The 14033-nt window shown below is 32.2% G+C and overlaps 1 protein-coding gene and 1 long non-coding RNA gene across 2 annotated transcripts; both read right to left on the reverse strand.

The window, feature by feature from the left end:
• Positions 1-7811: 7811 nt before the first annotated feature.
• Positions 7812-10098, reverse strand: LOC143540820 (cysteine-rich receptor-like protein kinase 43). The gene is made up of 6 exons (XM_077033799.1): positions 9990-10098; positions 9791-9927; positions 9514-9721; positions 9198-9432; positions 8966-9116; positions 7812-8417 (listed from the first exon to the last, which is right to left on the reverse strand). Exons 1-6 carry the CDS (start codon positions 10048-10050, stop codon positions 7974-7976), a joined length of 1236 nt encoding a protein of 411 aa, XP_076889914.1. The 5' UTR covers positions 10051-10098; the 3' UTR covers positions 7812-7973.
• A 1461-nt stretch (positions 10099-11559) lies between these two features.
• Positions 11560-12168, reverse strand: LOC143540821 (uncharacterized). Its single transcript, XR_013136651.1, has 3 exons — positions 12096-12168; positions 11890-11960; positions 11560-11788 (listed from the first exon to the last, which is right to left on the reverse strand). It is a non-coding gene; the product is annotated as an uncharacterized LOC143540821 (long non-coding RNA).
• Between the last annotated feature and the right edge of the window lie 1865 nt (positions 12169-14033).

The following is a 14033-nucleotide window of genomic DNA, read 5'->3' on the forward strand; positions in this document are numbered from 1 at the left end:
ATATAGCCGTTATCAATGGCTGTTTTATAAATAAACAAATAAAATGTTTATTAAAATCTATATCCTATTTAAAAACCTTTGCCCACTATCTATCAAAATCTATATACCCTATCAAAATAATTTTTATATCTTCTAACTTTTTTTTAACTATCAAGAGACATATTTTGAAACAAAGTTCGGGAATTTTTTTCCAAATAATGGGAAAATGGGATGAATACCAAGCAAACGATTCTTTATCGAGAAATGGTCTGATATAAACGGCATGTCAACTCTTTCAGGAGGATTCATCAACAAACGACAAACGTGTGGGGTAGTGGCGCGAATGATGTGAACATCATTGCAGCGGCGTTGGTATACTAAAAAAATAATCGGGGGGGGGGGGGGGGGGTTAAATACATAAATTGTTGGTATGATCTTCGTGTTAACCCTAAGTGGGGCGTTGTATCCCCCATCATGTCCGGAAGTAGGCAAGCACCAAAAAGAACCTCGTCTTTGGTTTATCCATAAACTCCGAGTAGAAACTTCATTTGTTGGGAGTTAAAATATTAATTTATTAGTTTTTTTATATGATACTTTATACGAGTGTCATTATAAATAGTACATGTACCATAATGAATTTAATCGATACCGACTGAATCTACGTCACCGCTAATAGTTAATATTCATAGTGTGATTTGGTGAAATTATTTCAAATTCATGTTTCTCTTCTTCCTAAGGAAAAAATGTGTCATGGTTTAACCTTTATTTATACAATCAATTGAATAACATTGGTTTTACTGACATATGTACCGAAAGTTCACCTTTTTTTTAATCATTTTGACTTGGTGACAATAATGTGGCACTCTAGATTCTTGAAGTTCATGTGCTGTGTGAACGACGCTCATCGATGAAGCAATCGTGTTTTTCTAATCGATTTGCATTTTGTTTTATAATAGGTGGTGCTGCTTTTTTTTATCTAGGATATTTTATAGATATACATATAGAGCACCATTTTTATTTTTATTAGGCTTTATCTTTAACAAATTACATTTTATTTGTAAAAAAATGTTATTATTTATTTTATATTAACAGTCTTTTTAACTAATGATTCAGTTTAAACTTTATATTAGTTGAATAAAATTAATTAAAAAATTTAGATAAACATGTTAAACAGACTGTGGTCATATGATTTTAAGTATGTCTAGGTTAATGTTGATGTCTTTGACTAAATAAATAAATGTGTCGTTTTAGAGTTTGGTTGTTCAACCCACCAACCAGCCAATCCAACTCTATTGACAACCCTAATATATAAAAAAAACTGAAAAAGTATATGCAGAGGCATGATTGCTTCTCAACACCTGACCCGAATTTGATTAAACACTTGACAAGTCGACTATTAAGGGGAACATGGGACTTGGGTGGAACGCAGTCGATGGTTGTTATAGTGGAGCTTGTGTTGTGCATAAGCAAGAAATAACAAATATATTCTACAACAACACGATCATTGTACATATACGTTTCGTTTTATCTTATCTCATTCTATGGGAACACAAAATGGTGCGCGCCATCTTGGATCGAACCGCTTACTTACCAATGAGCTTAACGGTCCATGCACCACCAAAATAAAGACCCAAAAGTGGTCCCGCCAGAAGCATCTGAGTCAGAGGATCTGTTGACGGAGTCACAATAGCGGCTGCGACCACAGCACCAACTACCACGTATCTCCATATCGATAACATTTGATCACCTGACACTAACCCAACTTGTCCTAATAAAAGTTGTATAACTGGGACCTACATATATAAACAAAAACATGAAAGCAATTATAAGTATATAACCCCTGCCTAACTACATTTAGACCTTTGAGGTCAAACTGATCACAAACAAATTCAAAATTGATAGGTTCATATTAGAAGTCATAACACCAATCTTTCTCACTTCCAATACTCTCTACAAAATTCCCATGTTATATAAAACCATCTTAAATATTAGCTAGCAGAATAAATGCTGTAATTTGAAGACGAGCATCTGTCAGTTTGACCTAAAAAGTCAAACCAGTATAGCTTTTACAAATTACCATCATGTTGACTTTTGAGATGAAAACTTACAAATGCAACATGGTTTAAAAAAGCACCAAATCAGATGAAAACTAGTATGTTTGACTCTACAATAATAAGTGAAAAGTACCTGAAAAGACAAGCCTGTACTGAACATGAGTACCAATATGAACTCAAAGTATTGGTCAATTGACCATAATGATTCAACAACCCCTTCCGCATAATTAACAAAGAAATTCAAGGCACAATATATCCCTAACATCTTCAAGAGCAAAGCACACAACTTTACCAATCTTTCTTTGCCTTCTGCATAATAAACTTAAAGGGTGTTTTCTTTGATTGATTTGCAAATAAATTGGATGGTTTCTTGTTATTAAATTCACAGAATTGAAGCTTCTGTTTGTGTGGAGATTAAGGCTGTGTTCCCGAGTCCCATTAAAGGGAAGAAAGGAAAAGAAATTTTTTGGAAGGAAAGAAAAATCAAGTTGTGTTTCCAAGATCTATTTAAGGATGGAAAGGAAAGGAAAGTGGGAGAAAGAAAGAAGAAAAGTAAGGAAAAATCTTTAATGGAAAGAATTAAAAAGAAAAGAAAGGAAAGAGTGAAAGAAAAAGAAATGGAAAAGAATGAAAAGAAAAGGAAAACTTTCTTTTCCTTTCTCTTGTTAACTAAACTCGGGATCACAACTTAAGAGTGTTGTGGATGAGGGTGTTTGTGCTTCCCAGTTTTTCTTTATTTTTTTAACTGCATTTTGATTTTATTTTCTGGGCTTCTACTGAAATTTGGTTTGTATATTACTCTATTTGTTACAATGATTATAATGTAATGAATGACTGGTCCTTAACTATGCACCTTTAGTTTTGGGTGGGTGATAGTTTTGGAGGTGCATGTTAGTAAAATAACTTTGTTGTTCTAATCGTGTGCTTACTTTGTTGTTTTCTTTTTCTTAACAAGTTTTGATACACCGATTTCTAATCCAAGACTTGACATCACACGGATATTAATAGATTTCGGTTAGAGTTTAATAGGTTTCGTGTCTTAAACAAGTCGATTTGTTTAAGACCCTATTTAATTCCGTGTCCTAACATGTAACACTTGTTAGTGACCTGTTTATATTTTGTAAAAGTATGTCATGCATTAATGAAGATTTTTATAGATTCCTATGTTAATAGGCTTTTGTGACCCTTTGAGAATTTTTGTTTTAGTATATACAAATTCTTAACGTGTCTTTTCAGCGTGTTTCTAAATCGGCTTGTGCATGTCTTTGATAGTTATCGTGTCGTTTTCATATCTAGCTTCACAGTTAATCTTAATCGCGTCTTATTGTGTCATGTATAACATGTTATGTTAACACTGGATACACCCCTTTACTATTTACTACTGGTAGAATATGAATGACACCCCGTGTATCTTGATAAGAATATACACCACCACATTCAATATTTTTCCTTTTTATTAAAATAAGATCACTAATTGTCACGTCCATGGAGTGATCCGGGATCGTTCTTCTAAAGGATTGTGTTAAAGGAAAGTATGTGTGTATATAAAACCAAAAAAGTTGTTATGTAACAGAAAAACTGAATTGAAATAACTAAATTTAAACAAAAACTAACGGTTTGTTTTATATTTTCATTGATACCACACGTTAGGCTCAGTTTCAGTTCTGCATGTAACTAGCGCAGAAAAACTAAACTAAACTAAATTTATGGATTTCAATTTTTAGTTTAGGATTTTAAGTAATTTATAATTGTGTAACTCGTATAGTATAGTCTAACCTAAATATATAATAATCAAATAATTATTAATTAACACAAGCCTATCACCCCCCTAAATAAAAAAAAGTAAAAAAAAAAAGAAAAAAGAAAAAAAAACCTTTAGCCCACATTCATATCTTGAATTAGTTTTTTCAACCCAACATATCAAGCCTAATGGTAAAATTGAACCCAAATCAAAACTGAAATAGAAAATGTCAAAATCACGGTTTTTAAAACTAAAGTTTCGAATTTTAGTTTAGTTTAACTCAAAAACCAATCTAATAATTATGTAAAATAATACCATATTTATATTTTTCACTATATATTTAATAATTATGTAAAATAATAAAAATGTGTAGCCTTTTCAGCTGAAAATTTGTATACATAGTGTAAATTTACCCGTTCCGACCGAAATTTGAGCTCAGCCCCTCCGTTTTTTCACTCGGTAGAGTAAATTTATCTTTTTTCGACCGAAAATTTTTATACATAGTGTAAATTTACCCGTTTCCGACCGAAGTTTGAACCCACCCCTCTCTAGTTTATGATTTTTTATAAATATTGAGTACGGTCGTCTCAACGTGTGTGTCCAAATTTCGCTACTGCCTACGAGGCTATGATGGAATCATGGAAGTAATTGACAAATATCTATTTTTTTTTCGAAATGTGAACTTTTATAAACAAGCGCAATGCCAAAAAACAAGCCACCTCCACAGCCCGGAGAGAAGCCACCCACCAAAACAACTCCAAAAATTACATGAAAGAAAATTTACACCAGTTTGACCAAACTAATGATCTATTTTTTGTCCTATATTTGAACCAAAGAAAACCAAGCGACTTAATATCCCCAATTAACTCTTCGATCTTAATCTCTTTTCCTTCAAAAACCTTTTCATTTCTAGCCTTCCAAATTCTCCAGCAACCGATAATAACAATCCCATGGAACGTCTCATTCTCAATCGTTCCAAGATTAGTAGTCTTGTGAAGTTCAAGCAGGTCTCTCACCGAGAATCCAAAAATATGAGGCACTTTATACCAACGGCTAATAGGGTCCCACACCACTGCCGCTATTGTTTTTAAAATTTGAGGATTACACAAAATAAAGTAGGTTGAAAAAAGTAAATATTTTATTTTTGAAAGAATCTAACGTGATATCAAATAACTTTAAAATAATGTTGTTGTTAATAAAAATATTTTTAAAATCTTACATATTATTAAATGATTCATACTTCTTTTATATTTTAGCGTAGTCTTTTCTAATACTAAAATCAAACATTAGAACAATAAAATCGAAATACATTATTAACAATAAAAAAATTTGGTAAATATAAAGTTGATGATGAAGAGTTGTATGAATGAATTCACATGTAAATAAAGAAGAAGAAAGGTAATATACTAAACTAAAGAAGGTAAATAAAAATAAGGTTTTTGGCCATTATCACTTACCATTTTGGTGGAGTGTTCAAAAGTTTAACCTTGGGTTTACGGGTTTCTTTTGTTTGGTTTGATGTCGTGGATTCTAATCTCACTCTTATGTTAAATTCTAGATTTAAACATAAATGAAGCATCATTTAGTGGATTAGGTCTCAACACATCAAACCCTCTAAAAAAAGCTTAGCCACTCCCCATACAAATAAAAAAAGGTTTTTCAGCAAATTTACCTCTTGTATGTTTTTAATTATACTCCTGCCACTATCAGATACAAATAAATGATTGTAAATCAAGATCCATTGGGCTACATTCCATCGGTTTTATTACAAAATATTGTAAGGATTTCTGAATTCCAATTCCATTCGTGTTATGGTTTTACTAAGCAGAATAGGAATTATAATTTTGCTGTGAAAGTTTTTATGCTTTCGGATGCAGATTGCAAAACAGATGATAGATTGTTTAAGAGGTAATGCAGTTGTAAGCACATGAAAACTTGAAAAAAATCAACACAAAAACTGTAACCACGCCAAGGGTCCTAGTCCCCGCCCCCAAAACACTCATCACTGTCCTCGCTTGGTCCAAATGCTTCAGACAAACACTCATCGGGTATCGCGATAGTTTTATTGTAAGACTCATCGCGTATCACGATGGGTTCCTTAATACAATTTATATATTTTTGGTCCCTTCTCTTTTGGTAGCTTGTCACGACTGGGTCTAACTTCCATTGTCTAAAAATAATAAGGCGGCTCTCGGCAAAGTGCGCCACATTGCGCCGAACGCCCTTCGTCGTCGCCGTCGTCCTTGCCCGAGCCCGTCGCGTTGGGTGCTCCGCACTTTCCACTAGGAACACTTGATGCATGCTAAGCATAGAATAATATAACTATGAAAACTCCATCTCTTATTAAAAGTTTCCATTTCTTTACCACTTTTCATGTGAGATGAATTTTATCTTTCTTATTTATACTCATGTAAAATGTTTCCACTTTCTTTTATCTTTTCATGTGGATGGATTCTTTGTCTCATTTTCTTTGTAAATTTCTTTATGGAATGTTTTTATTTTCTTATTTTTCTTAACATGAAATAATTCTATTTTCTTATTTAAATTTTTATATCTTTTGAGTTTATTTTTCATCCTTCAACTTTTCTAAATTGTCAAATTTGGATCAAAATTTTGGGAATGTTACACCTCATCTTTCACTTTTTCCTCTACTTTAAGAGGCGCATCTTCAGCAGCAACCACTTTGTCATTTTCCTCTTCCAATTCTTGATGAGGAGCATCTTCGTTAACAGCAGCAATGTAATATCAATCTCTTGTTTCCTAACTGTTTAGACACAAAACAAAAAAGCTATAACTATAAATAATTATCACACACGTCTTAAAATTAAAACCAAAACTATTAATCTGGCTTACATTGATACGCGTGAATCCTTGTATATGCATACCAATCTTTATCAACGTCAAGAATTATAGAGCTACGACACAATCAAACCCAAACGAACAAAATGTTGAATTGAATCGTATCAGCCTCTACTGGGGGGTTATTACTCATTTTTGTACTTGCTGTTTCATTTTCCAACTATTTTTTCAATTAAGAAAACGAGAGAGAACTAAAATAATAGACTAATCATTCTAGGTATTCTCTCTCTTAGCCCATTCGAAAGGATCTTATCTCATAATTATCCATGATTGTTTATGTCTCTAGCATGAACCCTTGATGAAATGTGGAGGGAAGTGACGGAAATGGCCGATACTACTGGAAGAATTCCTCTTTGGATAATAGGTACTGATATTCTTGTGATCGGTTTAGTAGGCGTTTTCTTTTATGGTTTATATCCCGGGTTGGGTTCATCCTTGTAGTAATAGGATGAATTGAGTTGTATACATGAAAGCGTAAGAACTCAACGGATTCCCTTTTTTGTTTGTCTGATTTGGGGGAGAAGGTCCCGTCTTTCCTAGCGCGAATAAACTATAACGATACATTAACCTATTATGTGAATAAATGTAACAGGTACTACAGAAAATAAAATAAACCCTTACTTGGCAAAGGGTTCAAGCAAAAGATCATCACGGTTGTCCATTTTCTGGAAAGAAACAAAAAAGAAATATATTAGAGACTACTAACATGGAACGAGATAACAAACACCTTAGCACAACATCATACATTTTCTGGAAAAAAAAATGCATGCATTTCAACAAACACATAACTAGGGTTATGTCAATATAAAATCTAACCAAAATTAAAGTAACCATAAGCACACTTCATCAAAAAAATTCTGTTAAAATAGTTGAATAATATCTAACCACATCTAGGAATAGATATCACAAACTAAAATTGCATATCATAGGCCAACACATTTCATGGAATAATCAATGAACACATACATTGACCAACAAATTCTAAAGAGATATCATGACATTTAAGGTTAATAAATGAGAAATCATAAAAATTAAGAAAACACAATTTCATAAACAAATTACAAAACCTAAATCAATCAATAAAAGAAAATCACAACTACAAGCAGTGGTAAATAAACAAAACAGACAAACAAACACAGTTAAATTCAAGTAAAATGCAACATCATACAGTTCCAACTACATTTTCATTCATTTAACTCTTTTTTATGGCTATAATCCTCATAATATTAGAAGAGAATTAGCATAGTCAGACTACAATTTACATCAGTCTCCCAAACTCTACACTAGTAATTAATTATGCACAAAAAGAATAAGCAATAGCTTCCTACATTCTAGATAATTTACTCTCGCATTGGCCGTTTACCATAAGGATCAGACACGGGATCCCCAGACGTTGAACCATGGCGCCTACGGTGAGGATCAGAAGTTGAACTTGAATGCCGCCTAGGAGTACGAGGGGCGGTTGTGGTGGCAGCGGTGGTGCTGGTGGTGGACCTAGATTGCGAATTTGAACCACGAGACATCCCGTCCGAATACGTAGCAGACCCGCGAGACCTTCTGTTTCTTACACCCAGGAATCCTGGTGGAGTCGGTTCGTCAAGCGTGCCCGACTTCCTGGATAGCATCAGAGACACACGGCTCATTGTGGGCCGTAGATGGTGGTCAAATTGGGTGCATAATAATCCAATCTTTATACAAGTGGCTACTTGATCAGGGTCAGCTCCTGAGGCCAATATTGGCTCCAATATTTCAAGCACTTTGCCCTTTTTGTACAACTTGTAAGCCTGTAAACAATGAATGTGTAAAACACTGTTATTCATACTGATTTGTGCTTATCAGTAGGGGCGTAAACAGCCAACCCACTGGTGAGCTACTCGAGATCGGCTCACTAAAAGCTTGAATCGAGCTTAAACAAGCTCGAACCAAAAAGCTAGCTTGTTTAATAAACGGGCCAGAGCCCAAGCTTCACTTATGAAGCTCAAGCCGGCTCGCAAGCATAAACGAGCCTATAATTTATATAACTTCTATATAATATATATGTATATAACAATTATTATTCTATATAAAATTGTGATAAATCTAACTAAATCATATATATTATTTTACGTATAAACAATTGTAACTAAAATAAATATAGAAAATTTTGATAAATGTATATAAACTAGTTAATAAATAAAACGAGCTTGGCCCGAGCCAAGCTCGAGCTTGAAAAACCACTAACCAACCAAGCTTGAGCTTTAGAAATTTAGCTCGAAACAAGATGAGGTCGAGCTCAGCTCAGCTCTTTTACACCCCAACTTAACAGAGATTAAAAAACGATCAAAATTCTTACCCATTCAAGAAGATTTCCACACTCAGGATCAAGGTCAAACGTATAGTTCTTTTGACCACTGACGAGCTCAAGGACCACCACACCAAAGCTATATACATCCGCCTTGATGGATAAATTTCCGTGCATTACATACTCGGGCGCCAGATACCCACTGAATAAAAAAGAAATTTCCTATATTTTGACAAATTTGGTGGTCAAAGCAAAGCATATGATTAAGTTGACAAGAACTCACTTGGTACCCGCAACACGAGTTTGCACATGAGTTTGGTCTTCAGGGTAGAGCTTGGCCATACCAAAATCAGCTATTTTGGGTACCCAGTTTTCGTCTAACAAAATGTTACTAGCTTTTATATCTCTATGAATAATGCAATCGTGTGCATCCTCATGAAGGTAAGCCAAGCCTCGCGCTACACCGCATATGATGTCATATCTCCGTTTCCAATTCAATGTGTCACGCGTTCTAGATTCTACATCAGCAATATCACAGTCATTATCAAGTAAAGAAAAACAAATTCGATCAATATCAAGATAGGGAAAAGTGATATTACTGAAAAGAAGCTTGTCTAAGCTCTCGTTAACTACGTATTCGTACACCAAAAGCTTCACGGGGGACACGCAGTATCCTAACAAACTCACAACGTTACGATGTTGTACGCTTGCTAATAATTTGGCTTCATTTACAAATTCTCTTTTCCCTTGATTTGAAGTGTGTGCCAGTTTCTTAACAGCAACCTCCTCTCCTGTGTCCAATTTCCCCTGCAATAACACACACCAATATACAATTTACAAATTCTCTTTTCCCTTGATTTAAAGAAAAAAAGAAACCTTGAAAACAGGGCCAAAACCCCCTTGACCAAGCTTATTATCTGGATGGAAATTTCTGGTTGCAGAAACTAGGGTTTCAAAATTAAACACTTTCTGATCATGAGCAGCAATCCTTCCCAGCTCCTCTGCTTGGCTTTCTAATTAACACACAATCTTTGAACCAATTCATGAAAAATAAGATGGTCATCATCATCATTACCTCTATTTGAAGTGGAATGGAAGGCTTTAATGATGCTTCGAAAGAAGTTGGATTTGGTCATGCTGTTTCTTTATTAAGTTGAGGAGTGCTCCATTAACGAACATAAAAAAAGAACCCACCTGCGATTGTGTGAATCGACGGGTGTTTGTTGCATTTAAAATATAATAATAATGAATATTTGGGAGTTTGTGTTTTGTAGAGTTTATGGTCAACAAGGCGCGTTTACTACTTATCAGATTGGACATTTTATTATTGTACTGTTAAATTTTGAAAAGTAGTGAGCAACCATTTATTCATCTCCCAACTTTTAATCATATTTATTTTGACAAATTAAATCCATCACGTTGCTTGCATCTCAAGGAAAATGGTCTAACAAGTGTATAAGCAGGAACTGCCTATATATATTTATACTAGCTTATTTCCCGTGTTATAAAAAATTATATTTTAAATATATTAATAGTGTGATGTATATAACTTATAGTTTTTATTTGCTATCGTGTGACACATGAGGTTCACCAAACAGAAATCCACATCTCCGCTTTTACAAATCTTCCTTTATCTTCGTTTAAAAGCTTTGTGATTTAAATTTGGAAATCAAATCAAATATTAAACTCTAATCTAAAAAAAACCCCTAATCTTGAATTGGGTGATAATAGACCTTCAAATAAATTCTCATTAACCAACTTACTAATAGGTATGTTTCACAATTTAACAAACATTTAAAATAAATATTAATCCACTAAACAAAATATAATATTATTAAATACATTATTTTAGGTATGTATCAAACAAAGCAAGAAGTTTATGTCTTGATAAGAGTGTTACATATTTGTTTGATGAAAAGTTTGAAAATATATATGTGTATCAATAGTTGATCACACACTCAAATTTTGAAAAGACAAAAAAGTAAAAAGCTAGATTTTTACATATTTTTTGTCATTTATATATTAGATCAAAAAAGTTATTTTAGGTAAGACTGAAAAGATGAAGAAAATATAAAACCTTTTGGATACAAACTTTAATACCACTTTGATGCAAAGTCTTGAAATATACAAAATTTGACTTTTAATATGGAAATGATATATAAGTTAAAAGCTGCTAATCGATTTCAAAATTATAGCTTTCAAATAAATTCTCATTAACCAACTTACTAATAGATATGTTTCACAATTTGACAAACATTTTAAATAAATATTAATCCACTAAACAAAATATAGTATTATTAGATAGCTTATTTTATGTATGTATCAAACAAAGCAAGAAATATGTTTCTTGATAAGAGTGTTGCATAATTGTTTGATAAAAAAGTTTGAAAATATGTATGTCTTAATAGTTCAATAGTTGACCACTTACTCAAAATTTGAAATTTGAAAAGTCAGAAAAGTAAAAAGAGATTTTTACACGTTTGTCAAAAACGTTTAAAAATATGTATTGTGTCTCAATAGTTATTTTCTATATGTATCAAACAAACCTGATTTCATTTATTATATATATTAAAACATAATGTAACAATTATTACAGTGATTAATTTTTCACGGGTGCTAACAATTATTACAATAATTAATTTTGAATAACTATCTTAAAAACTTAAACATAATACGGTCACATATATATCACTGACAAAAGATAGTCCTTATAAGACCATAGAAACATAAAACTTATAGCCACTTCATGAATCCAATAAAAAGGGTCCACCAAAATATGTAATTACAACTCAGCCTTCCCAATAAGCAGCAGCGTCCTCGCGTTTTTACTTTCAATCACTTTCTCATTTTACTTTTCACCAAAATCTCCATTTCCTAATAAATAGAAGTATGGTGCTATAATAAGTTTTGCTATAAAAGATTCATGCTCAAACAAAAATTTTAACAAATCATGCCAACAGAAAGATTGGACTTACCAGAAGACTTAGTCCCACGTAAAGTGCCTCCTTTACATAAAGTTGATAAGATATTCCATGCCTTCTATGTACTACATGAAAACCAAGATAAAAGAACAATAAGAGAACAAAATATTCATCCATACGACTTTTAAATAAAATGCTACACATGTACAGCAGGACCCATTAATAAAAGAAAATATTGTGTATAAATCATGTACACATGCCAGTTTCTTCATGTAAGGATGATGCAACCTGCTCTCCACCTAAAGGCAAAAATTGCCCAAAATGCTTATACCTTGAAAAAAAATGGAAAAAACCAATCAGAAAACCATCAATTTGGTCACAATAAACAAAAATAACTATGCTTTTTTGTGAGAAGTGACGTAAGGCAAAAAGTCGGTGTATTGCATATATGCATTACTCGTTAATTTTTTTTATTTTTTTAAATTTTTTTTATTTTTATTTTTTTGTGGTGAAGAATAACAACATATAAGAAGGATGAAAGAAAAAAAAATGTAAAAATATTTTTTTTAATTAAATTAAAAATAGTTCATTATTAGTTCTCTAGTTCTCTTCATAAAATGGAGTTCTCTCATGATCCTCTCCCTATATATATATATATATATATATATATATATATATATATATATATATATCTTGCTTTGACCACTAGAAAGTTGTTAAGCGGACCAATAGAAGATATACACTATTCACCTAGTTGCTAAATGTAATTATGTAATTATATAAATTTGGGCATTGTGTTAGCTTTACATTGATGATTGATCTTCAGTTTTCTTTGTTTATAGTATTGATAAAAAAAATAAGAGAATTACGTTTGTTTAAGCGTTAAGCGTTTGTATTTGTTCATAAAATTAAACTAATGAATACAAACGACCCATTATGTTTTATACTTTTATTTATCGGTTCGCTTAGTTACTACATAAAAGAGTAATTCAAAATTATACTTGGATATTTCATTGTCATTTTTATGTATAATTATTATTTAATTAGTTATGAATTGTTGATTACTAAAGAATAGTTAGTCAGAAGAAAAAAATTTACAATAGAACATTACCATTCACATGAAAATGACGTGACTTAATAAATTATTATATGTTGATTACCAAAGTCTACTTTTACCAACAACCATAAGGTTAACATTTTCCAGCATATACTATAAAATCATTTTGGTCGTCAATGTATGTCAAAGACACGTAAACAAGTCAGGATCTAGATCTTAAACTTTCACACTGAAATCAATAAAATGGTAAACTCGCGGCGTGCTTATAAATATTCTACAAAATCTATTAACTAAATTACACGAGTAACAGCGACGGATCTAGTCGAAAATCTCAGGAATAATATTAAAAAAAATTGTCGTAATTCATATGATGTAAACGAATTTTTTTACCGTATTTCATACAATAACCGAATTTTTTACCTTATTTCGTATATTAATTTTTTTTAACTTGGTGTTGGATCAATATCATCATTTTCTTAAATTTTCGTTTAAAAAGATTGCTAATAAGACTTTGTCGTGTAATCTTTCAAGTTCCCTAATTTAAAAAGAAACAAAATATAAATCCCAAATCTCTAATCAATTCCAATTTACATTATCCAAGTATTCAACAAAACATAATCAATCATTCAAATATTCAATTGCCCATAAACAATTCCAAATTAACAATTACAATTTTATATAAAAGTAGTATAATAATTAAATTGAACAAGTAGAAGTCGAACCCTGGAAGAGAAACTCAGGGAACCTCGGTCGTCGGCTACTCGGTTGCGGAATGGAGCTTCGGTGACAGGAGGGAAACAAGGGGTCGGGATATCGTGGGGTGGACAGCTAAATGAAACTTTATTTTGTTAAATGTTGATGTCCAACATAAATCAAGTGGGCATCAGGGAACAACGAATGATAGTTTTATTTGGTTTGGGCTTTAATTTGGTTAGACTTTAACTAGTTTTAGTTTTTAATTTGGTTGAGCTTTAAACAAATAGGGGTAATTTTATATTTTTTCAGTGATAGCGAAATACGAAATCAAGCGAAATTTTTTTTACACTACTAACAAAAAGTTCAGGGTAGCGGAGGCTACCCCTTGTTACATGCTAAGTCTGCACCAGACGAGTACGTAATGATAATTCTTTCCTAACTTTTA

The sequence above is a fragment of the Bidens hawaiensis genome, unplaced genomic scaffold, assembly GCF_021521415.1.
Source record: "Bidens hawaiensis isolate Kalapana, Puna unplaced genomic scaffold, B.hawaiensis_p1.1 tig00012349_1, whole genome shotgun sequence".
Lineage (NCBI taxonomy): Eukaryota > Viridiplantae > Streptophyta > Magnoliopsida > Asterales > Asteraceae > Bidens > Bidens hawaiensis.